Source organism: Moschus berezovskii, chromosome 15 (genome assembly GCF_049115385.1).
Source record: "Moschus berezovskii isolate FMDL1 chromosome 15, NW_MosBer_1.0, whole genome shotgun sequence".
NCBI classification, from domain to species: Eukaryota; Metazoa; Chordata; class Mammalia; order Artiodactyla; family Moschidae; genus Moschus; species Moschus berezovskii.
Window position 1 is genome coordinate 18,483,382 of NC_142474.1, and position 27,322 is coordinate 18,510,703.

The following is a 27,322-nucleotide window of genomic DNA, read 5'->3' on the forward strand; positions in this document are numbered from 1 at the left end:
AAAAAATTGATGAGTAAATCCTAAGAGTTCTTATCACAAGAAAAATTTTTTTCTTTTTCTTTTATTTTGTATCTACATGAAATGACTCATGTTCACTAAATTTATTGTGGTAATCATTTCATGATGATTTATAAGTCAAACCATCTTTCTGTTTACCTTAAACTTACATAGTGTTACATGTCAATTGTATTTTGATAAAACTGGAAGAAAAAATAACAGTCTCAGCAAAAAGGCATATATGTATAAAGAATATAAAAAGTTATGCAAAGATATTATACAAAGATAAGAATGTTGGCAGACTTCTTACTGAAAACAATGTGAGCCAGAAGACAGACTTTAAGGCAAGTCTTTAAAATATTGAGCAAAAAAAAAAAAATCTGTAAATCCTGAATTCTGTACCCAACAAAAAACTTCTTTATAAAATTAATACAAAATCATTCTTAAACATAGAAAAGCTGAAAGAAATGTTAAAGGAAGCACTTTGGGCAGAAAGAAATGGTACTATGGAAATCTGATTTATACAAAGGTATGAAAAAAATCAGGAATGGTACCACATAAAGACAAACTAGTTTTGTTCTTATTATTTAAATATGTTTATAAGATAATTACTTAAAGCAAAAGTAATAACCATGTGTTGTAAGGTTTTTAACATACATGAAGGCAGAATACATAAAAATAGCACATCTGAGAGGGGAGAAACAGAAGTCTACTGTTGCAAGGTTCTGATTCTATACAAAATGGCATAATATCACTTGAAGGTAGCTTGTGATAAGTTAAAGGTATATACAACAAACTACAAAGCAACCACTAAAATAACATGATTGAGCTAATAAGCCAACAAAGAAAATGAAACGGAATCATATAAAATAGTCCAAAAGAAGGCAGGGGAGAAAAAGAATGTACTTAATACTGCTAAACTGTGTGCTTAAAAATAAAGATAGTAAACTTTATGTTATGTGTATTTTACCATGGTAAAAAAAAAAATTGGGGAAAAAAGTGTGAGATGTAGCTTTTTCTCTGGTGGATTAGCAATGGAAAAGAGAGAAAAAGAACTGACATGAGAAGAGAACTGAAATTTACTGAGTATCTCCTAGGCACTGTGCATACAAGATTTCCCCTCATTCAGTAGTAACCTCTGTGATGATGACAGTGAACATTAACTATATACTAACACATCTAGGTAGTGTTCTAAGAGTGTTATATATTCATTTGCTTAATTTTATAACAAGCCTACATGGTAGAGACCAGAGTCTGCCTTACAGACTCTGAAGGCATCAGTGTGCAGGCACACAGAATCACTTGCCCAGTGTTCACAGCGAGTAAAAGAAGGACCCTGGATTCAAACACAGTTTGGCTCCTAGGCTTATGCTCTTAACCACAACACACAGTGACAGACTCCAAGACACCAGGCCCAAAGGCCTGAGTACTCACCAACGTCACCCTGCTAATTAGTGGAACTCACACCCAGCTCTGGCTAGCTCCAGACTATCTTTTCTCCATCCCTCTCCCTGACAGAACCTGAGGCCGAGGGGAAAGGCTGAAAGGGGCTGCAGGGGTCAGCAGAAGCCTCACCTGGAGGCCATGTGGACCCGGTTTCCACAGCTGGTAGAAGACTGTCTATCCTGCCAGGCTTTTCTAGCTCTAGGTTTCTAAGATACCGTGGATCAGGCACCAGGAAGCTGCAGGATCAAGCGCCCCCTGCTGGCTGCCAGATGTGGCTGTCGGCTTACCCTTGAGGTGGATGTTTGGAGGTCCGTCATCTATGAGCTGCAGGTGCTCCCAGATCCACTTATGGTAGAAGGGCGAGCTCTCAAGGTCTATCAACCTCAGGACTTCACAGATGCCCTGGACACGTAAGGGACACAAGCAGAGGGGTCAACCCCAGCTCCAAGCAGGACAGGCTTTGAAGATAAGCTCTCTTCTGTTTTACTTGCTTCATGCAAGTGGTTTGAGGTCCTTTTTAAAAATGAAAATGCTATCTACTCATAATTTAAAAATTCAAATAGCTAAACGGTACGAGAACTAAAAAAAAAAAATTCACCATTAAGGATATTATACAGATTTGAAATTTTGATATATATTGTCAACCAACCCTCTAGATACATTAGATAAGTTTACACTCTCCCCAACAGTGCATAACAGAACCCATTGTAATACATCTGTGTAATACAGTGACAGCTTGGTTTTCACAATCCTTTTAATCTTTCCTTATCCTAGAGATAAGAAAGATATGTCATTTTTAATATGCATTCCATATCTTTATTAGACCTTAAATTTTTAGAAAATTTTGGCCACATCACACAGCTTGTGGACTTTTAGTTCCCCAACCAGGAATTGAACCCAGGCCCTTGTCAGTGAAAGCATGGAGTCCTAACCACTAGAAAGTCAGGGAATTCCCAATCTTAATCTCTTTTAGTAGGAACTCTAAGAGACACATTAGGACTAATGTTCAACATAGATTACTGTTGAAGAGATCAAACATTTTAATAAGCCCTTATTATATTCCAGGCATTGTGTTAGGAGCTTTATTCAACATTCATTCAACAAACATTTATCCACCAGCAACTGCAGGTACTAGAAAAATACACATGAGCAGTTTTCTCTGGAAAGACTCTCATGGGTGTTTAATCGCATCTGAATCTGTGGAGAAAACAATTTCACCATGTGTTCCCAAATGATAAACTGTTCAAAATGAGTTGATTACGGGCATTAATTATGTTTGCAATGCTAGCAGAAATCATGTTCGCCAACTTTGCCCAGGCCCCAAGGACACCCAGCCACCCAAGGCCGATTTCTCCCTCTAGAGGCAATAAGAGGAAACTACAGGAGTAGGGACAACTGTTCAAACAGCTGGCCAGGTGGGAAATAAAAACGAGGAACAGGAGCAGTCCCTTTAGACATGGCTGGTGCTCTTCAGCTCCAGCCAGAAGGGCCACACCAGAATACACCCTGGTGTTGCCTGATCTTCTGAATATTCAGAAGAAGCCAGAAATCAGAATGTTCACGTATTACAGAATCTTCACGTTAACAATTAAATCAGGGGTCTTGCTTCTTTTGCCTACTCAGGCTTCTCGAGTTGTGGCTCCAGGACTCCAGAGCGTGTGCGCTCAGTAGTTGCAGTGGGATCTTAGGTCCCAATTAGGGGTCAAACCCACATCCCCTATATTGGAAGGCAGATTCCTAACCACTGGACTACCAGAGAAGTCCCACAAGTTGGGTTTTAACAACAGTGTAAGGGACTACTCAACTCATCTGCTACTCAAGGGGCCCTCTACCTGCTGTCACTTTGTGACATCTATATTATTTTTCTCAGAATTAAATTCAAGCATCAGAAATCAGCTGTGATGCTTATTTAGAAGCAGATTTCCAGAGTTAATGAAGCAGAGTCTCTGGGATGGGGCAGGACTCTGCCTTTTTTAGGAAGCATGCTAGGAGTTCTTTATGCGTACCAAAATTTAAAAACTCTTCCCCTAGATCAGGGGCCCTCCAGCTTTAGAGCGCATCAGAATCACTTGGAAGCATAGGTCAGTGTTGTCAGAACACAGGGTACTGAGCTCTCTCCTCCCAGAATTTTGGGTTTACTAGCTCTTGGGTGGGCCTAAGAATCTGAATTTTTTATTGAGTTCCCAGGTGATGCTGATGCTCCTGATCCAGCAACACTTTGAGAACCACTGGATTAGATGATGACTGAGTAGAGTGAGCCTGTGCTAAACTAATCTCATCCTCACAGACTATGAAGTAAGTACATAGTCTCATTTTACAGATGAAGAAATGAAGGCTCAACCAGAGTAAGAACTTTCTGTTAGTCAGGATGTCATTATCATGCTGATTAAAGGAAGTCTTGAATTTATACCCCTCGCCATTCATCTCCCTCATCTTTCCTGGTTATATAGTATCAAAAGAGTTTAGAGTTAACTGGGGGGACACATGGCCTCCCTGGCTTTGGAGGCGATCACCCCAAAATTTTAGGAAAGAGGAAGCAGAAATCAGGAGGAGAAGGAATAGCAAATTACTCAGGTTGGCCTTGCCAGGTGGCGGTAGTACTAAAGAACCTGCCTGCCAATGCAGGAGATGTAGAGATGTAGGTTTGATCCCTGGGTCGGGAAGATCCCCTGGAGAAGGAAATGGCAACCCACTCCATATTCTTGCCTGGAGAATCCCATGGACAGAGGAGCCTGGCGGGCTATAGTCCATAGGATTGCACAGAATCGGACACAACTGAAGCGACTCAGCACACAGGTTGGCCTTCAGGGCTCTCCCCTGCCAGTTCCTCCTCAAGGCCCTCTCCCACCTCTTCTCACATGACAATAGGATTCTCCAAACTTACCAAACTATTCCCCAACCCCTCCACTGGCAAGGACCTCACCCTTATTCTCACCCTCCTCTGGGTCAGATTCTGTGCATTCAATCCCCCTTTAGTGTTAAGCGTGTAGAGGCCAGGAGCCAAACACTACACTTCCCAAGCTCCCCTGCTGCTCAGGCTCTGGATGTGACTTTTTTTTATTAGTGTATTTATTTATTTGTGGCTGTGCTGGGGCTCTGTTGCTGCGTGTGGATTTTCTCTAGCTGTGGTGTGTGGGATTCTCATTGCAGTGGCTTCTCTTGTTTTGGAGCACAGGCTCTCAGGTGGGTGGGCTTCAGTGGTTGTGGCACACGGGCTTAGTTGCCCTGTGGCATGTGGGATCTTCCCGGACCAGGGATCGAACCTGTGTCCCCTGCACTGGCAGGGGGATTCCTAACCACTGGACCACGAGGGAAGTACCTGGATGTGATTTAGCTCCCACCAATCCAATGAACCTGGGCAAGGCTCGGTTATGGAACTGAGGGACATCCACTTGGTCAGTGGAGACAGTGGTTGTTGAGGTGGCTTCCTAAACTCGGCAGGGGCAGCAAGTATCAGGGACAGTCCAGTTCTGGATTCTGATTTGAAGCTATGTGGGAGTCATTTTCAGTCCAGAGCCTGTTTATTCAGGTCTCCCCTCACTGGTAAATCTGTTAGCCATTTAACATCCTGCTTACAGTAAATCCCTTTCCTGCTTACACTAGCTAGACTTGACTGTTCTCTGGGACTGAACACAGAATCACAACACAAACACACTCCTGGAGATGCTCGAACAACCGGTTCTTGGGTAAAGTGTATGCATGTCTATACATTTTACTGTTATGAAGGGTGTGTTACACACAATTTATAAGCAGTAGTAAAATATACCACACTTTTATTGGAAATTCCATATAGCCAATTGATTCTCACAGAACGCTTTTGTTGATGTTGGCTGAACTCATATGTCTATGGCTAGTCTGTAGTCACAATTCAACCATGATTTGACAAATTAAGTTACGTGCCAAACTACTCTTTTCCCAAAATAATTAATAAGTCTGCCTTGTAATCTACTGGTAAACTATTTCTCAATTCAGTTCAGTTCATTCGCTCAGTCGTGTCCGACTCTTTGCAACCCCATGAATCACAGCACATCAGGCCTCCCTGTCCATCACCAACTTCCGGAGTTCACTCAAACTCATGTCCATCAAGCTGGTGATGCCATCCAGCCATCTCATTCTCTGTCGTCCCTTTCTCCTCCTGCCCTCAATCCAGTCTTTTTCAGTGAGTCAACTCTTCGCATGAGGTGGCCAAAGTATTGGAGTTTCAGCTTTACCATCACTTCCAATGAACACCCAGGACTGATCTCCTTTAGAATGGAGTGGTTGGATCTCCTTGCAGTCCAAGGGACTCGCAAGAGTCTTCTCCAACACCACAGTTCAAAAGCATCAATTCTTCGGTGCTCAGCTTTCCTCACAGTCCAACTCTCACATCCATACATGACCACGGGAAAAACCATAGCCTTGACTAGACGGACCTTTGTTAGCAAACTAATGTCTCTGCTTTTTAATATGCTATCTAGGTTGGTCATAACTTTCCTTCCAAGCAGCAAGCTCACCCTCATATAAATTATATTCACTACACTGAAACCTCTTTTAGTTTTAACACTATGTATATTGACTTTCCTGGTGGCTCAGTGGTAAAGAACCCACCTGCCAATGCAGGAGATGCAGGTTTGATCCCTGGGTCAGGAAGATGCCCTGGAGAAGGAAATGGCAACCCACTCCAGTATCCTTGCCTGGGAAATCCCATGGACAGAGCAGCCTGGTGGGCTACAGTCCAGAGGGTTGCAAAAGAGTTAGACAGGACTTTGAGACTAAACAACACTATACATATCAGAACTTCACCTCTTCATCAATGATATAACTTTTATGGTGAATCTATGATGAGTCTTTCTTAAATACTAGAAAAACATTTCCTTAATTTTGTTCTGTTTACAATGGAACAGCTAGAGACCCAGCCCGCTGTGGAATTTAATCTGCATTATAAATATTTTCTGTATAGCTTTCTTAAGACAGTCAGCAAAGCCATAAATCAAGACCTGACTTAAGAGTGTCTGCCTATTTCCATTGCATACATACTTCCACTACGGCCAATTTTCAGCTACCAGTGGGAAGTCACTGAACATGGAATTGAGAAGAGATGTGCACAATGGTTTAGATTGCCTCCACATGGATATGACAGGCAAAAGCAACCTCAAAGCGCACAGATAATAGTAAAATGCAGTATGATTTGGAATGATATGTTTTTCAGTATTAATAGCCTTGTTTTCAATATATTTAATTGTAATTAAATAAATTAAAGAAATTCCTGAGAACTTTACAATCAGCTCTCATAGGCCAGGAGGAGCCAGCTCCAGCACACAACCAATCTTGACCCCTGCTTTTGTCTAGGGGCCCTATATTTCAAGGCTCATCCCCCACCTCACCTTCTCCAGGAAGCCCTCCTGAGAGCCTTCAGCCTTTAAAGAGTTTCCAATCCTGAATTCTTATAATTCACAGAGTTTGCGCTAATTGTGTGGTAACTGGCACTGACAACTGTTTGTCTACACACAGAATCTAGTGGAAAATATAGATAAGGAGACAGAACCAGCCTTTTCCACCTTTGTATCCCTCCAGGGCCTGAACCAATGTGTCATGACCTTGGCTAAAACTTGCCAAATGTTTGTGTTGGTTTCATATGTAAACCCTAGGTATGTGGGAGATACTAAAAGTCCAGGGGCAGAGTTCTGGCTCTGCCACTTACTAGCTGGGTGGCCTTTCCTGAGGCATCTTAGCTTCAGCTTCCTCAGCTGTAAACTTGGAATAATAATACCTTCCTGGTAGAGCTCTGGTGAAGATTTATGGTGGAATGGTACTTGATACACAGCTATTCATCAAAGCACTGTTTGAAACAGCAAGTGCTGAAATAACCTAAATATCCATCAATTAGGGAACTGGTTAGAGAAATTAAAATACAACCATACAGTAAAATACTACACAATGTTAAGAGAGAATGAGTAAGTTCTTTAGGTACTGATATGGAACAACCTACAGAAACACTTATAAATGAAACAGCAAAGTGCAGAAGAGTCTGCATACGGTGATGTGACTTACGAAAAAAAAGGAAAAAACATACACATGCACTTGCCTGTGTACACAGACAACGTGTGCAGAATGGAGACATGAGAAACGGTGCAGGGGCGGTCTGTGAGGAGGGAGAGTCCGGGGAAGAGAGGGGAAAGGGAGACATCACTCCTGTGAGTATTTTGAATTTTGAACCATGTGAAGTACTACCTATTCCAAAGTCAACCAAAACAAGATTAATGATGCTAGTAGAGCTCCTAGCACAGGAGTGAAGAGCCCCTCCCCCCCGAAATGGTGGTTTTGATGATGAGGATGTTGGTGGTGATAAGTTACTTAGGGGTTTGAGCAGAGTCAACAGTTGACAGAAAGGTGGACTCAAGTCAATCCCAAGCCCCAGCTTCTGGGAAAAGGAGCCTTGGGGTCAGACAGACCTGGGTTCAACCCTGCCTCTGCCCCTGATCAACTGTGTGAACTTGAAGAAGCCACTTAACACCATCCCTTTCGTGTCTATAAAACAGGAATGATGACAACAGCAACATCCTTTGGTTACACAGTAAACACACAATAAATTTTAAATTTTATTTTCATTATCAACCAACAGAGAAGTTGGCAAAGGACATAAAGCAATTCGCAAAATACAAAATTTAGATAGTAAACAAATAGGATTAATCTCGTTAGTAATCAGAAAAACTATGTAAATTAAATTCTCAAAGAGGTAGTAACCATACCTATTAAATTATTGCAAAAGACAAAATTTATATAGTAAACAGGATTAATCTTGCTAATAATCTGAAAGAATATATATAAGTTAAATCCTCAAAGAGGTAGTAACTGTCACCTATTAAATTAAAAAACCTTTGAAAGAGCAACTGGCAGAGGTTGGTGGCACTGGCAAAGCTGTATGTTGCTGGGAGCTAGAGAAAGTGGAGCCCTCCTTCTGGAAAGCAATTTGCTCGGAGAGTCAAAAAAATGGTGATTCTAAGAAATATCACTTTTGAAAATCTATTCTGAGGTGATGAGCTCATTTTCTCTTCTTCCTGGAAAGTTTTATAATATAGTCATTATCACTTTTATAACTTTAAGATTATAATTTTTAAAAGTGTTCTGCAATCCTTAAAATTCAATTACCAAATGCATAATTTAAATATGTATCTGTAAATAAACACATATATGAGCTCAAGGAAAGAGAACCCTCCCCCAATACCTGCCTTCTTTCTAATGGAACAGCTCTGTATCTTAACGATCACAGAAACCCTCTGAGGGTGGGAGGCCAAAGTGTGTCCTTTGCTTTTTTAAACTTGGACGTGCATATGTGCTTAGTCACTCCGTTGTGACTCTGCGACCCCATGGACTGAAGCCTATCAGGGTCCTCTGTCCAAGGAATTTTCCAAGCAACTAGGATGTGGGTGCTCAGAAAAGGATGTGCTGGGACTTCCCTGGTGGTTTAGTGGTTAGGAACTCACCTTCCAATCCAGGGGGAGGGGCTCAATCCCTGTTCAGGGAACAAAGATCCCACATGCCTCATGGCCAAAACATTAAAAAAGAAAAGAAACAACATTGTAAAAAATTCAATGAAGACTTTTAAAAAATGGTACAGGTGAAAAAAAAAACACAAAACTTAAAAAAAAAAGAAAAGGATGTGTTGCAAACCAGGTTTCCACCTGGTTACTTGGCCACAGGACATGAGATTGGCCATGTTCTCCTTAGCTTCACCACCCCCACCCCAGACCTCTCACCTCACAGACAAACATGATGGAGGACGATTCTATAAAGTCCTTTGAGATCAGCTGCCCGTAGGAGAACTTCTCTACCTTCCCCAGGGCTACAAGCTTCCAGAGCATCTCATCGGACCAGGAGCGAAACAGGTCCATCTTCCTGAGGGGAAAAGTCTGTGAGACTTCCTCACTGTCCATCATGGCAGAGGCCTAGCACTTAGCGATTCCCGGAAAGGGAGTGTGTGTTCCTGCTTTGGCAAAAGCCTGAGGTGGACGATTTCGTACCTGTCCTGCTTGCTAGCCTCGTCTGCAGCTGGTCTCCTGTCACTTGTCCTTTGCTCCCCTGCCCTCTTCTTCTCAAGGCCCTGCTCTCCAACTGCTCCCCTCACTGCACCTCAGAGGCACCCGAGCTATTGGGGCTTTGCTTCTCTTTCGATCCTCCCTCCAGAAGCTTCTTCCAGCTGAATCCCCCACTAACCTGGCTACCACTAAACTGCTCCCATTCTAAGGAACACCCAAGAGTTCCTCACTTCAGCTGTCCTCTCCCCAGCCCAGCAGTCCAGGCCCCACCTCTGGTTTGGGCAGCTCATTCCAACCCCGTCTCCCTCCTCCAGTCTACTGACTGCCGGTCCTCAGCCCTGGGCCAGGGGATGGCAGAGGTCAGGACCCTCTTCTTTTGGCCTGTTGGTGCCCTATGGTGGAAGGCCCACCCCGTGACGACCACCCCATCTTTGACCTCAGACCTAGTATACCATAAATCATGGGCTTGCCTTCCCTCATAGGTGGCCCCACTGGGCTGCTAATAAGCATCACAAATCTTTTCTCAGCTCCCAACTATGAGCTCAGAACTCGGGTGACTCAGGCCTCAAGCTGGGGGAGGGGGCAATGAGCTCCATCGGGGCATCAAAGGGGAACAGGGTTGGCAAGGAGAAGGGTCTGGAGACAAGGAGGAAAGCAGGGCCACCAGAGAAGGAGCTCCTCCTGGGCCAAGACTGAGCCACACACTTCCCATGAACATGGCACTGGATTCTTACAATGACCTCGGAGAGAGGAATCCTGATCCCCACTTTCCAAGGCAGGAGACGAAAGCCCAGGGAAGTGAAGTGACCTATCGAGGGTCCTGTGGCGGATAAACCTAAGAGCTGCAATTAGAACATGGCCCTATTTTTCTTCCACTGTATGAAAATATGAACTGCCCCTCCCTTCAGGACTGAGTCCGCCCCTTTATGGGGGTAGCTCTCTTAGCTCCAGCCCGCAGAGGCCAGAGCCCTCAGCCCATCACAATTCTCTCTGCCCCTGCATCCCTACAACCTGTATTCTCGGTGCCAGCGCGGATGCTGCAGTTGATTTTCACTCTTTTCCTCAAGGCGAGGAACTAAAGATAATTGGATGAGCACCTGTCTGTGCCTGGCACTGTGACAACAGAGAGAAGATGATGGTGAAAAAGGCAGGTCTGTCCTTGCCACCGAGCTGCTTGCTCACTGTCTGATGGTGCAAGAATTATAGTTTGGACGGGGCTTTAAGGAAACACAGGGTGTAACAGAAGCACTGAGGGGGCACCCGCTCTATTCTGGGGTGCAGGGAGCTGGCCTTGGTGAGGGAGGCGGGGCAGTGATGCCCGGGGACTTCTAAGTCAGACATTCTGGACACATCACCATCCTGAGCTTCGCTTCCTTCACTATAAACTGGGGAGAATGAGGAACACCACCGTGGGATCGAATGTTTACATTAGATAAAGTGGGTGGGACAAAGGGCTGAGCGCCCCATCTGCCCAACAAGTGTGCAAAGCATGTTACCAGCCCATTAAGAAAGGGATATTTGAGCTGCGACCTGAGGTATAGTAGGAGTTTGCTAGACAGAAAAGTTGAAGTTGGGTGGGAGGTGGGTCCCAAAGAGCATTTCAGGCAGAGAGAATGGCACCCAGTGTTCCCCACCAGGCCGAGGACAAAGGTACCTAATAAACACAGGAGGAAGATGTTGGCTGGTGGAGTTACCTAAAAAATTCAAACCGTAGCTGAGCATCCTTTTTAACTTCCTGGTCCAGCTTATTCTCCAGAAAATCCTCTCGGTCGACAACCAAGAACTCCGTTTCTTCCATACAGACCACGGTGGCCCTTCTCACTGCAGCGGTGAGAGAGCCCATTTCCTGTTGAACAGACAGGAGCACAGGCAAATGAGAGGCACCCTGAGCTTTCTGTCAGCCTTGACCACCTCTTCCCCGCTTCCATCTCCCCCCAGAAATCTCTTCTCCCCAGAATGCGGGTTCCCTGACTCATCCTGTGCCCCTGCTCACTCCTTGCTGCTGTGGATTGACCCCCCACCCCCCCACCGCCCACCACCATATGCTGCCTGTGGAAAAAGAGGCAACCAGGCTTGACCAAGGAAGGGAAAGGAAGCTGGAGAGCCCTCGCTGAGGGTTCACTGCATCTCTGGGGGTTACAGAGGGAACATACTCCTTAAAACATCACAGATGAAGTGGTCGGACTTGGACATTACCAGGCCCAACTCAACTGGCATTTGACAGGTGAGGGTGTGGTGACCCACAACAGGGCAGGGACTCACATGAAGCAGAAGGCAGGACTGGGCCTGGCCTGGAGGTTCCAGCAGGAGTCTTGTCACCCCCAACCCCACCCCAGGAGGGCAGACCCTTCCCCCGTGCTCACCCCGAAACAGCTGCCCTTTTGCAGCAACGTCGGGTGGGGATCCAGGAAGGCACTGCTGCCATCCTCATCCTCCGTCATGGCCACCGTGCCCAGGTAGATAAAATAAAAGCTGTTGCCCCTCTGGCCCTTCTTGACAATCACACGCCTGCGACCAAACCTGGGGAAAGACCATGTCTGGTTGGTCTCGTAGCAACACACCGTCTGGTCCCTGCTAGGAGGAGATCTAGATGGTCTGCTCTTTGTTCTGGAGTATGAAAGCACAGACGGGCTTCCCAGGTGGCACTAGTGATAAAGAACCCGCCTGCCAATGCAGGAGACCTAAGAGACTCTTGTTTGATCCCTGGGTCAGGAAGATCCCCTGGAAGAGGACACGGCAACCCAGTCCAGTATTCTTGCCTGGAGAATTCCAAAGACAGAGGAGCCTGGCGGGCTACAGTCCATAGGGTCGCAAAGAGTTGGACACAACTGAAGCGCCTGAGCATGCACGCACGCCTGAAAGCACAGCTGGGGCTACAGAGACCTCAGAACTGCCCAGCCCCAGCTCCATCAAGCGTGACCTCTTCACTAACATGTGTCCAGTTCCCACCTCCATTAGACGGAAGCTGCAGGAGAATACAGCCGTGGTCAGTCTGCATAGGCATCTAAGTAAATGCTCAGTGAGTGGTCATTGAATAAATGAATGAACAACGGCTGGAAGCAATGGATGAGCAGCTAAATGATTAGAGCACTGGCTCTAGAGTCAAACTAGGATCCAAATCCTGGTTCTGCCCTTAGCTGTGTGATAGCAGCTGACTCATATCCCCTCTCTGAGCCTCAGTTTCTCCTGTCTGTAAAATGGAGATGAGCATATATAGAAAAAGATGGATAAATGGTTTTATTATGATCCTTAATAGCTCAAGTTATGACCAACCTTGATAGTATATTAAAAAGCAGAGACATTACTTTGCCAACAAAGGTCCGTCTGGTCAAGGCTATGGTTTTTCCCGTGGTCATGTATGGATGTGAGAGTTGAACTGTGAAGAAGGCTGATTGCCGAAGAATTGATGCTTTTGAACTGTGGTGCTGGAGAAGACTCTTGAGAGTCCCTTGGACTGCAAGGAGATCCAACCAGTCCATTCTAAAGGAGATCAATCCTGGGTGTTCATTGGAAGGACTGATGGTAAAGCTGAAACTCCAATACTTTGGCCACCTCATGCGACGAGTTGACTCACTGGAAAAGACTCTGATGCTGGGAAGGATTGGGGGCGGGAGGAGAAGGTGACGACAGAGAATGAGATGGCTGGATGGCATCACCAACTCGATGGACCTGAGTTTGAGTGAACTCCGGGAGTTGGTGATGGACAGGGAGGCCTGGCGTGCTGTGATTCATGGGGTCGTGGAGAGTCGGACACAACTGAGCGACTGAACTGAACTGAACTGAATAGCTCACTACCCAACTGAGAGCTTTTAGAGCAGAGATAGCTAGGTTCAAAGCAAACTAAGAGGAGAATAGTTTCTATATTTCAAATGCAAGTTCAAACCACACCTCTTTTAATATTTATTCATCCATTCAATAGTTAGACAAATACCAGTGGTGTCTACCAGGCATAGGGATAAGGGACACAAATCTTGTTCTCAAAATTACAGTTAAGTAGTAAATAAGATTTTAAAATGCTTTAAAATGAGAATTCCCTGGTGGTTCAGTGCTTAGGACTTCATACTTTCACTGCCTAGGTTCAGTCCATGGTCAAGGAACCAAGATCCTGCAAGCTGCAAGGCACGGTCAAAAAAAAAAAAAATCACTTTAGGAGAGGCTAATTCAGAAGCACAAAGAAAGGGCACTTAACCCAGTTTAGGAAGACCAGAGAAAGCTCCAGGATAGTCAGTGGAGTCATCCAGGGTGACAGAGAGATGGAAGAGAATCCTAGGCAGAAGGACCACCATGTCCAAAGGCACAGAGATAGCTGGAAGCCTGCACATTCAGAGAAACAACAGTAAGCTCCAGCAGAGAGGACAACGTACAAACCAGAGGCTCTATCAACAGAGGAAAGAGGAGACAGCCCAGATAACAGTGACTAGATTGGAGAAGGCAGGCATATTCAGCCAGGAAAGAAGACTTTGGGGATAAAAGAATACAGGCCAGCCTTTATTCCAGGGTAGACCCTCAGAGATCATCCAACTCATTCAACATTTGGGGGGTGAAGAAAGATCTCTCTTATAGCAGATATCTGTTTCTTTTTCTTTTTTTTTTTTTGCTGTCAAGTGTCTGGTCACCTTTTTCCACCAGCTGATTTTTGTTTTTGTTTGTTTAATTTATTTTTGGCTGTGCTAGGTCTCTGTTTCAGTGCCTGGACTCCTCATTGCAGTGGAGTCTCAAGAGCACTGGCTCAGTTGTTGTGGCGTATGGGCTTAATTGTTCCACAGCATGTGGGATCTTCCTGGACCAGGGATCCCATACAGAACAGAGACTGTCCACTGCATTAGTAGGCAGATTCCTAACCACTCAACCACCAGGGAAGTCCAGCCCTGATTTTCCTTTAGGGGAAACACTTTTTCTTGACTTTCAGGCAATCAGAACATCACTGACCAATTGGTGATTCAAGTGAGGTCAATCTGGTTCAGAAAAAACTAATCCCAAGGCTCTGACTTAACTGGGAAGAGGTAACTCCTTTTCCCAGTGGACTGAACTTGGATAGATGGAAGCTTGGAGCTGTGGCTGTCACAGCGGGCTGGCTACCATGAAGGGGGAGTCTCAGCCAGAGACCCACCTTTGCATTCATATTTGCATAATCTGCTTATGCAAATGAAGTGCCAAGAAATGGAGACAGACAGACACAGCCTGTGGGTCACTGGTGACACTAAGCCCCTGGATCCAGCTGAGCCTGAAGCTGCAGGACTATCCCAGGACTTTTCAGATATATGAGCCATCAACACATTTTCCTAGGCTGGATTTTCTGTCACTTTCTAGTGGAAGAATCCTATTGGATCTGCTAACCGCCAGTCCCAAAAATAACAAGCAACCAGCAGAGAGCTTTAATAATCATGACCTCCTGATGTTCACAAAAAACTCAGAAAGGTTAAGTGGCTTGCCAGAGGTCACACCAGGGCAGATGGGACATTAAATTCCAGAGTTTCTAGGCCTGTGATTCTTTTCTTTCTGTGACACCATTCTGCCTGCTATCGAATCTTAGAGTTAAGATAGCAGTGATACCCTCTCCTCTCCCCTGGACTGGAACAAAGAAGATGGTTCCCCCTGCCTGCAATGTCCTGTCTACAACTCCACCTGTCAAATCTACCTGCTCAAAGGCCACCTCTTCTGTGAAACTCCCTTGGCCCTGTCAGCTGGAAGGCTGCCTCCCTTCCCTGGCTTTTATTATCTGTGAGATGGACCCTGCATTGTTAATGAAGGGTTCATCTAGTTAGTGGTGGTTATGCCCTAGACTGTGACCTCTATGAAGGAAGACAAAACACTAACCTGTAGTGAGCTTACATTTAGATTTTCAAGACAGGTCTTACCTCAAATATTCTACTAGGCTGCCCCCCTGAGGCCAGTGAAATTTCCTGGAAATAATGTGGAAACACCACAAGCACCTCTTAGGCTTCTCTACTACAAGGGATTTACTTGGTCCTTTCTTTGTGTCATGGACCAACTGACAATCTGGCAAAAGCTTCACAAAACAATGTTTTAAATGTATGAAAGAAAATAAAGCAGAATTACAGTTAACAAAAATCTAAGTTTGTGATACAGCAATATATCTGCCTCTCTCTGCAAAACAAGAGCTAGCAACAGACCTAATAACTACCATCTTTTCAAAGATGTGATAAATGTAAATTGGCTTTTGAGAAATCTGCAACATCTTAAATATGTGATAATATCTCTAAGTTCTTTTGGTTAAAAAAATTATATAATGGTTTGTTACCTATATTCATGACTGCAGGAAATAATAAATTTAAGAGGGTAATGAAAAAAGATATAATATTTTTTCTCATCCAAGTTCACAGACTCTTCCCCTATTTTTTCCTACCTGGATGAAGTACCTCATCTGTGATTCCTTCTGGCTTTTAAGGCCTGAATTTGAGTCTCATCTCTGCTACTTATTTAGGGGGTGAACTCAGATAAGTCATTCCCCCACTTTGCCAACAAAGGTCCATCTAGCCAAACCTATGGTTTTCCCAGTAGTCGGGTGTGTGAGTTGGACTATAAAGAAGGCTGACCACCAATGAATTGATGCTTTCAAATTGTGGTGCTGGAGAAGACTCTTGAGAGTCCCGTGGACAACGAGGAGATTAAATAGGTCAATCCTAAAGGAAATCAACCCTGAATATTCATTGGAAGGACTGATGCTGAAGCTCCAATACTTTGGCCAACTGATTCGAAGAGTTGACTCACTGGAAAAGGCCCTGATGCTGGGAAAGATTGAGGGCAGGAAGAAAAGGGGATGGCAGAGGATGAGATGGTTGGATGACATCACCGACTCAATGGACATAAGTTTGAGCAAACTCTGGGAGATAGTGAAGACAGGAAAGCTTGGCATGCTTTAGTCCATGTGGTAGCAAAGAGTCGGACACAACTAAGTCACTGAAAAACAACAAATTCCCCCCCACCCCCAGCCTTAGTTTTCTCATCTGAAGACAGAGAGAATTTAACCATATCCTTTCTGAGGTTCTAAGTAGATCCTCTCCAGACTCAGTGGCTCCTTAATTCTGAGCAGATTCTCAATAAACGGCTGAGATACAGCATGCTGTAGTCGTAACAGTGAGCATGAAGGTGAAATGAGAGACGGTTTCTCACAGCTGACACCCCACAGAGGGGCTGGTGGACCCAATGTGGCCTTCACAGCCGGGTCCTTCTTGCATGGCCCAGCCCCAGCCCAGGGGCCAAGAGGCAAGCCCCTCACTGACCGTTCAAAGCGCATGACCTTGGCCAGGAGCAGCTGCAGGGGCTCCGAGTAGTTCCGGTAACTGTCCAGAACCTGCAAGAGGTTGCAGAGCGACTGGATCTCGTGCTCTGCCCTCCAAGAGGGCTTCTTCTGCGCGATCTGAATGGCCGCTGGAGGGAAGTGACCCTGGGGGAGAGAGAGCCAAAGTGACGCTGAGGACCCAGCAGTTGCCCCCAGAGGCTGGTGGGCAACTCCCCACACTCCTGCCCCCACCCTTTCCCACTCCCACACAACAGTGGCTGACCCGTGGTGAGTATGCCCTGAGTGCCGGGCATCGGGACAGGCATCTTGCACACACCATCTCGCTGTGTCTTTGCCCAAAGAAGCATGGCGCGATTATTATCCCCATTTGACAGATGCAGACACCCAGGCAGGACTGCGACCTAGAACTGCTACATGCCAAGGCTGGTGTCCCCAACTACTGATCAAGAACCGCTGCCGTTCACTGACCCCACCAGTCAGTAAGGGGGCTCCCTAGGCCCATTCAACACATTGCACGATTCGGTCAAGTGAGGAGCCTCAGGAACAAAGAGAACCTATAGAGACTCTCAACTAACCCTCCTGAGCCAGCACTCATGGACCAAGGTGCAGGCAGGTCCAGGCATTCGCTCACCACTCCCACCTGCCAGGGAAACAGCGCTGTGATATTTATTTCTATGTATCTGGCTGCACTAGATCTTAGTTGTGATGTGTGGGATCTATTAGTTGCGGCACGTGGAATCTAGTTTCCCAGCCAGGAATCAAACCCGGGCCCCGTGCATCAGAAGCAAGGAGTCTTGGCCACAGGACCACCAGGGAAGTCCCAGGAGAAAATCTGAACTCCTACCACAGCCTGGGGCCCCATGTGGTCTGACTCCCTACCTCCCTACTGCCCTCCACCTGTACCTCCTACCTCTCTCCTCAATTCTCTAGTCTCCACCCACCTTTTGCCTGTGCCAAGCTCACTCCTGTCTTTCAGTCTTTGCTTGGACTGTTTCCTCTGCCTGGAATGTTCCTCCCCTGGATTTTCACAAGAATATGGCTGCCACTTCCTCCTCTATTCTGCTCTTAGCTCATATGGTGCCACATCCTCAGAGACTCCCTTCTGGATCATCTGAGCTAAAACAGCAGGGCCCCTCCCAGCACTCTGTAAGCTCAGAATCATTTTCTTCAAAGCATTTAATACTTTCTGAAATGATCTTACTCTTTTTTGTGAAAGTGAAAGTCGCTCAGTCATGTCCCAACTCTTTGCAACCCCATGACTATACAGTCCATGGAATTCTCCAGGCCAGAATACTGGGGTGGGTAGCCTTTCCCTTCTCCAGGGGATCTTCCCAACCAGGGGATCAAACCCTGGTCTCCTACATCCTGCATTGCAGGTGGATTCTTTACCAGCTGAGCCACAAGGAAATCCCGCCCCCCCTTTTTTATTTCAACCCCATGGACTGGAGCCTGCCAGGCTCCTCTGTCCATGGAATTCTCCAGGCAAGAATACTGGAGTGGGTTGCCATGCCTTTCTCCAGGGGATCTTCCCAACTCAGGGATTGAACCTGGGTCTCCTGCACTGAAGGCAGATTCTTTACTGTTTGAGTCACCCAGGAAGCCCCCTTTTTTGTTAAGGTATATATTATGTCATTTTCCCACCCTAAACACACACACACACACACAAATCTTGAACTCCATTGTCCAATATGATAGCCAACAGCCACATGCAGCTATTTAAGTCAAATTTAAGAATTAGTCCTGGACTTCCCTGGTGGTCCAGCGGTTAAGAATTCACCTTCCGATGCAAGGGACACGGGTTCAACCCCCAGTCCAGGAAGACTCCACATGCTGTGGAGCAACTAAGCCTGTGCGCCACAACTCCTGAGCCCACGCCCTCGAGCCTGTGCTCAGCAGTGAGAAGCCACTGCAGTGAGAAGCCCAAGCCTCACAACTAGAGAGTAGTCCCCACTTGACACAACTAGAGAAAGCCCAGGCACAGCAACGAAGACCCAGTGCAGCCAATAAATGAATAAATAAAATCCGAATAAAAAAATTAGTCCCTCATTCCCACTAGTGACAAGTGCTCAATGGCTAAATGAGTCTGCTGGCTACTGTACTGGATAATGCAGACTACTAAACATTTCCATTGTCACTGAGAGTTTGATTGAACAAAAGTGTTCTAGAATATAAGCCCCAATATAAACACAATAAGGACTTCATGGTGGTCCAGTGGTTAACACTTCACCTTCCAATGAATGGGGTATGGATTCAATCCATACTAAGATCCAAGCTAAGATCACGGCCAAAAAAAAAAAAATGCAGATGCGATATTGTAACAAATTCAACAAAGACTTTAAAAATGGTCCAAGTGAAGAAAATCTTTTTTAAAAATAAACACAACAGTGCCCTCATCCACCTTGTTTACCACTCTTAGAATGTCTCACCTGTAGTGGACACTCGATGAAATAAATATTTATGAAAGTGAGGATGAAATGTCGGCATCTTACATAAAAGTAACTGTCTTGAAGCAAAAGAAAAGTGGGTCACGATGAGAATTCTGGTCATCACACGCACACCCACTCGGAAAGGCAGTGTAGCATAGTGGTTAAATGCGCACAGGCTTGGGCACCAGATGTTGGGTTTGAACTTGGTCCTGCTTCTTCCCAGCCAGCTGTGTGTCCCAGCACAAGTCTCTTCTCCCAGAGACCCAGTTTCCCTGTCTGATAATAACAGAAACTATAGGGGCAAACCAGAGTTACTATTGTCAAGGGCTTACAGTGTACCTGATGCAGAGCAAGGGTTATGGAAGTGTCACAGTCTTTTTTATAGTCCGAATCCATTTCTTCTTCTCTCTCTCTCAATATCAGTAACCATTAGGACTTCTACTATAGGGTCTACTTATGGCAGAACACAGATACCTCTGGCCTCTATGAACCAGGCTCACTTGGGGCCCTAATTCCTCCAGGAAATCCTTCTAACCACGCTTAACCCTCGAGACCCCCTTCTGTGGATTCCTACAGATTGTTATTTATCTTTCTGAGTAAGTTCCATCACCTTAACTCCCGTTAGCTCCTTAAGGGCAGGTGTGAATGTTACAGTCATCCTGTTCCTCGTATCCACTCAGGTGGGGCGGGGAGGGGTGGATTGGTTTCAGAACCCCTGTCAATACTAAAATCTGCTGTTAGCCTTCAGAATGGGAGAAGATAATAGCAAATGAAGCAACTGATAAAGGACTAATCTCCAAAATATACAAGCAGCTCCTGCAGCTCAATTCCAGAAAAATAAACGACTCAATCAAAAAATGGGCCAAAGAACTAAACAGACATTTCTCCAAAGAAGACATAAAGATGGCTAACAAACACATGAAAAAATGCTCAATGTCCCTCATAATCAGAGAAATGCAAATCAAAACCACAATGAGATACCATTTCACACCAGTCAGAATGGCTGCTATCCAAAAGTCTATGTGCAATAAATGCTGGACGGGGTGTGGAGAAAAGGGAACCCTCTTACACTGTTGGTGGGAATGCAAACTAGTACAGCCACTATGGAGAACAGTGTGGAGATTCCTCGAAAAACTGGAAATAGAACTGCCATATGATCCAGCAATCGCACTCCTGGGCATACACACCGAGAAAACCAGAATTGAAAGAGACACATGTACTCCAATGTTCATTGCAGCACTGTTTATAATAGCCAGGACATGGAAGCAACCTAGATGTCCATCTGCAGACGAATGGATAAGAAAGCTTTGGTACATATACACAATGGAGTATTACTCAGCCATTAAAAAGAATGCATTTGAATCAGTTCTAATGAGGTGGATGAAACTGGAGCCTATTATACAGAGTGAAGTAAGCCAGAAAGAAAAACACCAATACATATACTAACGCATATATATGGAATTTAGAAAGATGGTAACCTTAACCCTGTATACGAGATAGCACAAGAGACACAGGTGTATAGAACAGTCTTTGGGACTCTGTGGGAGAGGGTGAGGGTGGGATGATTTGGGAGAATGGCATTGAAACATGTATATTATCATATGTGAAACGAATCACCGGTCCAGGTTCGACGCATGATACAGGATGCTCCAGGCTGGTGCACGGGGATGACCCAGAGGGATGGGATGGGGAGGAGGGAGGTGGGAGAGGGGTTCAAGAAGGGGAACACATGTACACCCGGGGCGGATTCATGTCAATGTATGGCAAAACCAACCAATATAATATTATAAAGTAATTAGCTTCCAATAAAAAAAAAATAATAATAAAATAAATAAATAAATAAAATAAAATCTGCTGTTGCTCAATTCCCTCCCTTAAAATGGTGGAGTATTTGTATGTCCTCTCATATACTTTAAATCATTTCAAGATTACTTAAAATACCTAACGCAATGTAAACCCTACGTAAATGTTGTAAATACAATAAATAGTTACTGCCTGCAACTATTTATTTCAATTTTGCTTTTTGGAACTGTCTGGAATTTTCCTTTTCTGAATATTCTCTACCTATGGTGGGTTGGATCCGAGGATGTGGAACCTGCTACAAAGATACAGGGAGCCGACTGTATTTCCCACCACAGACACAGACCGAGGCCTACCTAAGGAGCTCAAAAAAAAATCTGGAATGAAGAAAAGGAAGTATCACTCAAACACAGCCCTGACTGTTTCTCAAACACCATTCCTCAGCACTGTCAATTTCACTCACTTCAGGCTAGCTATTCCCTCACTGTGGTCCTCTAGCACAGCGGTCCCTAACCTTTTAGGCATCAGGGACTGGTTTCGTGGAAGACATTTTTCCCACAGACCAGGTCAGGGGGATGGTTCGGGTGATAACGCAAGTGATGAGGACTGATGGGGAGTGGCAGCTGAAGCATCACTGGCTCGCCCACCACTCACCTCCTGTTGTGTGGCCCAGTTCCTAACAGGCCATGGACGGTAGTGGTCCACAACTCTGGGGCTGGGGACTCCTGCTCTAAAATACAGGAAGGATACAGGAAAATAAGAGGGGCCACACAGAATCAACCATTAACATGTGGCATTTTTGCATGTGTGTGTACGTGTGCGTGCTCAGTCATGTCCAACTCTTTATGACTCCATGGATTATAGCCCAACAGGCTCCTATGTCCATGGAATTTTCCAGGCAAGAATACTGGAGTGATTGCCATTTCCTTCTCCAGGGGATCTTCCCGAGCCAGGGACTAAACTCACATCTCTTGCATCTCCTGAATTGGCAGGTGGATTCTTTACCATTGTGTCACCTGGCATTATTGCTTCCTGCCTTTTTCCTATGTATAAATAAAATTTTTTAAACTGACACAATATAATGACTATTTTACATTAAAAACCAGAACAATAGATAGTTAAAATCCCCTCGTACCATGTCACACCTAATCCAGACCTGCTCCCCACCACTAAAACTAATCATTTATATATGTTTTTGTTATATTTATTTTTGATTCTGCTGGGTCTTCACTGTTGCGAGTGGGCTTTCTCTAGTTGCAGTGAGCAGGGGCTACTCTCTAGGTGCAGTGCGTGGGCTTCTCATTGAGGTGGCTCTTATTGTTATGGAGCACGGGCTCTAGGGCTCCAGAGCACAGACTCAATAGTTATGGCACACAGGCTTACCTGTTCCAAGGCATGTGGGATCTTCCCAGATCAGGGATCGAACCCATGTCTCCTGTATTGGCAGGTAGATTCTTTACCACTGAGCCACCTGGGAAGCCCTATGTATATTATTACAAACTTATACAGGTGCGCACAGAGTACATATAGAATGATTTTGCTTTTATTTATATAAATGTTAAGACTGCTGACATTGTTTATGCAACTTGCCTTTTTTTTCACTCTAAACTATCTGCAGATGCTGATTGCAGCCATGAAATTAAAAGACGCTTGCTCCTTGGAAGGAAAGTTATGACCAACCTTGATAGTATATTAAAAAGCAGAGACATTACTTTGCCAACCAAGGTCCGTCTAGTCAAGGCAATGGTTTTTCCCGTGGTCATGTATGGATGTGAGAGTTGGACTGTGAAGAAAGCTGATCGCCGAAGAATCGGTGCTTTTGAACTGTGGTGTTGGAGAAGACTCTTGAGAGTCCCTTATACTGCAAGGAGATCCAACCAGTCCATTCTAAAGGAGATCAATCCTGGATGTTCATTGGAGGGACTGATGCTAAAGCTGAAACTGCAATACTTTGGCCACCTCATGCGACGAGTTGACTCACTGGAAAAAACTCTGATGCTGGGAAAGGTTGGGGGCGGGAGGAGAAGGGGACGACAGAGAATGAGATGGCTGGATGGCATCACTGACTCTGTGGACATGAGTTTGAGTGTACTCCGGGAGTTGGTGATGGACAGGGAGGCCTGGCGTGCTGTGATTCATGGGGTCGCGGAGAGTCGGACATGACTGAGCGACTGAACTGAACTGAACTGAAACTATGTTTTAGAAATGTGCCCGTTGTTTCCAGTGACTCTAAGCCTCAATAATTCTTAAGATTTTTCTGAGAAGTTTAGTGTTGCTGCTGCTGCTACTAAGTCATGTCATTCGTGTCCGACTCTATGTGACCCCAGAGACCACAGCCCACCAGGCTCCCCCATCCCTGAGATTCTCCAAGCAAGAACACTGGAGTGGGTTGCCATTTCCTTCTCCAATGCATGAGAGTAAAAAGTGAAAGTGAAGTCGCTCAGTCGTCTGACTCTTAGCGGCCCCATGGACTGCAGCCTACCAGGCTCCTCTGTCCATGGGATTTTCCAGGCAACAGTGCCTTCTCCGAGTTTAGTGTTAGTAGAGTCCTAATATGGACTATACTGAAGTTTAGCTTTCAAGTGTTATCCTGAGAGACAGCTTATATATGTATATACATGTGTATCAGTTTGACTGACATACAATTTATATATGATTCACCATTGCAAGTGTCCAGATCAATTTTTAGTGTATTCAGAGTGGTACAGATATCACTACAATGGATTTTAGAGCCTTTGAATCACCCTAACAAGAAACCCGGTACCCATTAGCAGTCACTCAAAGGGCAGGTTGGATGGCATCACCGACTCGATGGGCACGAGCTTAAGCAAGCTCTGGGAGGTGGTGATGGACAGGGAAGCCTGTGCTGCAGTCCATGGAGTCACAAAGAGTCGGACACGACTGAGCGACTGGACAACAACAACAAAAGGGCAGGTTTTTAAAGCAAGTCTTTATTCTCCTTCTCCGTGTTGGAGACAGAGCCAGAGAGGCCTTGCCGATACGGGGGACTTTCCCTCTGCATCCTCCTCTCTCCCTCTGCTACTATGCACAGAATTGTCCACATCTCGAGAGCTCCGTGGCCCTCAGAAAAGACCCCTAGTTTCTCCCATCTGAAGGGCAAAATTTGGGTAACCTTTCATGGCCAGCGTCTGACACTGGCTGGTCTTGAAATCTGAAGAAACTCAGAATTTGGATGAGTTACTGTGCTTCATACATAATGGGACATGAGAAATTAGATTATGCCCACTGGAAGCAGGCAATAGAAGCCACACCTTGGTTCCAAGGGAGGAGAGGGGAGCAGAGCGATCCAGGCGGTCCTGTACCTGTTAGAAAGCTCTGTGCTCCCTGCTCTTCCTGAGAGGAAAACCAGCACGGCTGCTCCAGGCCAGGGTTGAGTCAGGTCTATGGGGGTGAGAACTTCAGATTTTTCCTATAAATAGAGAAGCCCCTTTAAAGTTGACATTAAATTTCAAATTTTAATTTAATATCCAGGATTTGTTGGAGAGAAGCTGGGAACATAATAATGCTTGAAATTCAGAGAAGAAATCACACAGGCCAAGTCACATGATGCTGGGAAAGATGGAAGGCAGGAGGAGAAGGGGACAACAGAGGAGGAGATGGCTGGAGGGCATCACCGACTCGATGGACGGGAGTTTGCGCAAGCTCCAGGATATGATGATGGACAGGGAAGCATGCTGCAGTCCATGGGGTCACAGAGAGTCGGACACAGCTGAGCGACGGAACAACTGAACAACAACCACAAAGCCGCACGAAGGCGTTCCCCCCTCAGGTGGCCACCCAAGCCCAGGTCAAGGACAGACGTGCCCAGCATCTCTCGGAAAGTCTGGGGAGTTCACCCGTCAGGGCTTCTCCCGCCTCACTGATTATTTCTCCTCTGTCTGCAACTCTCACAGCCTCTGCTTTGCCTTCCACTCTTTCCCACTGGGCCAAGCGCAGGAGATCTCCCCTGCTGGTTCGGCTCAGCTATAAAGCAACAATGTGGACTTCCCAAGTGGTCCAGTGGTTAAGAATCCACCTGCCAATGAAGACAACATGGGTTCGACCCCTGGTCAGAGAAGATCCCAGATGCCAGGGAGCAACTCAGCCTGTGCACCACAACCTCCAAGCCCATGCTCCAGAACCCTCAAGCCGAAACTATGAAGCCTACATGTCCAGAGCCTGTGCTCTGCAACGAGCGGCCACCGCAATGAGAAGCCCATGCACTGCAACCAGAGAAAAGTCCACGCACAGCCAAAAATAAAATTAAAAAGTAATAACAGTAATAAAGTAAAATGTAAAAAATAATGAATATTAAAATAAATAAAGCAACAATGGGTTCAGGGTGGGGGGTGGGCTCATAGTCTTGGGATGCCAGAACTGAAAGGGACCTCTGAGAGCAACTATTTCATAGGTGAGGAAATTAAGTGGCTAGCTCTGGATGGCACACTGGGTTGGCAGCAGAACCTGATCTGAACCCAACGGTCCTGATACCCAGCCCAGGGCTTCTCTGAGGCTATGAGGCAGAAAAAAAAAAATTCCCAGCAGAAGGTGAGAGCTTTCTATACTTACCGACTCTGCAACGAAGTCCATAGTATCAAATGTGATTCGGCCTTGTTTCTTCTTCTGGAAAAAACAAAAATAGGAGAGGAAGGAGAATCTGCCAGACTGCTTCTAGAATTTTGCACTGAGACCCTTCTGCATATCTAGACCACCATGCAAGGCAGGCAGCCTTGAGAAACATCCACCCCTGCTCAAAAGCCCAACTTTGCACAAGACTTGGGCCCAGAACTGACAATATGTTATTATGGAGACAGAGGGAGAGAGATCAGGGGTGGGGAGAGGGAAAGGAGGACAAAGAGAGGAAGGAGGGGAAGCCAAAAGAGGAAACAGAAGCAAAAGAGAAGGGGAGGGAAGTACAGTAAGTCCCCTACAAACGAATGAGTTTCATTCCGAGAGCGCCTTTCTAAGTCCAGTTTGTTCATAAGTCCAACAAACTTAGCCTGGAAACCCAACTAACACCATCGGCTGTATAGTACTGTACTGTAATAGGTACGTAATACTTTCCACACAAATAATGCATAAAAAAGAAACAAAATACAGAAAACAATTTTAATCTGACAGTACAGTATCCTGAAAAGTTCAGTAGTACAGTGCCACACCTGGCACACAGGTGCTGGCATCGAGTGAACAGGCCAGAAGTTACTGATTGGAGGAGGAAGGGGAGGTGGGAGACGGTAGAGCTGAGGGAGGTCAGCAGTAGGAGACAGAGGGCCAGCTGCAGTTTCACTCACATCTGACACTGATGGCATGCACGTGTGCATCTTGGAAAGTTCTCAAATTGAAGGTTTGTTTGTAGGGAACTTACTGTATGGAAGGGGAAAAAGAAAGAGGGATACAAAAGGAAGGAACAAATGAAGCCTCCCTTCACTAAGTGCCTATAGCAAGCCAGGCACGGCTTATCTTATTCTATTTCATCATCAGGACAAAGCAGGTAATATTGAGCAGCCCTGCTAGGGACTTGAAGTGGGTGAAGGAAGTTGCCCAAGAACCACACAATGAAACGGTCCTAGTCTAAAGGATGGCCAGGAAGAAGGGGTGTAGGAGGTCTTCAGTTCAGTTCAGTTCAGTTCACTCAGTCATGTCCGACTCTTTGCAACCCCATGAAATCACAGCACATCAGGCCTCCCTGTCCATCACCAACTCCCGGAGTTCACTCAAACTCATGTCCATCGAGCTGGTGATGCCATCCAGCCATCTCATTCTCTGTCATCCCCGTCTCCTCCTGCCCCCAATCCCTCCTAGCATCAGAGTCTTTTCCAGTGAGTCAACTCATCGCATGAGGTGGCCAAAGTATTGGAGTTTCAGCTTTAGCATCAGTCCTTCCAATGAACACCCAGGATTGATCTCCTCTAGAATGGACTGGTTGGATCTCCTTGCAGTCCAAGGGACTCTCAAGAGTCTTCTCCAGCACCACAGTTCAAAAGCATCAATTCTTCGGCGATCAGCTTTCTTCACAGTCCAACTCTCACATCCATACATGACCACTGGAAAAATCATAGCCTTGACTAGACGGACCTTGGTTGGCAAAGTAACATCTCTGCTTTTTAACAGACTGGTTCCAAATAGGAAAAGGAGTGCGTCAAGGTTGTATATTGTCACCCTGCTTATTTAACTTATATGCAGAGTACTTCATGAGGAACGCTGGGCTGGAAGAAGCACAAGCTGGAATCAAGATTGCCGGGAGAAATATCAATAACCTCAGATATGCAGATGACAGCACCCTTATGGCAGAAAGTGAAGAAGAACTAAAAAGCCTCTTGATGAAGGTGAAAGAGGAGAGTGAAAAAGTTGGCTTGAAGCTCAACATTCAGAAA

At 45.5% G+C, this 27,322-nt stretch overlaps 1 protein-coding gene across 4 annotated transcripts in view; it reads right to left on the reverse strand.

Annotated features, from left to right (window-relative positions):
• CNBD2 (cyclic nucleotide binding domain containing 2) overlaps positions 1 to 27,322 on the reverse strand; it is a 68,372-nt gene that overhangs the window by 18,821 nt on the left and 22,229 nt on the right. For 3 of the 4 annotated variants that reach the window (XM_088843821.1, XM_055436630.2, XM_088843823.1), the window contains 6 exons: positions 25,518 to 25,571; positions 16,703 to 16,866; positions 11,822 to 11,978; positions 11,153 to 11,304; positions 9,180 to 9,318; positions 1,731 to 1,845 (listed from right to left, as the gene is read on the reverse strand). In XM_088843821.1, coding sequence (XP_088699947.1) covers positions 1,731 to 1,845; positions 9,180 to 9,318; positions 11,153 to 11,304; positions 11,822 to 11,978; positions 16,703 to 16,866; positions 25,518 to 25,571 — 781 coding nt within the window. The remainder of the gene's footprint in view (positions 1 to 1,730; positions 1,846 to 9,179; positions 9,319 to 11,152; positions 11,305 to 11,821; positions 11,979 to 16,702; positions 16,867 to 25,517; positions 25,572 to 27,322) is intronic. The other variant, XM_088843822.1, reaches the window with a different exon arrangement.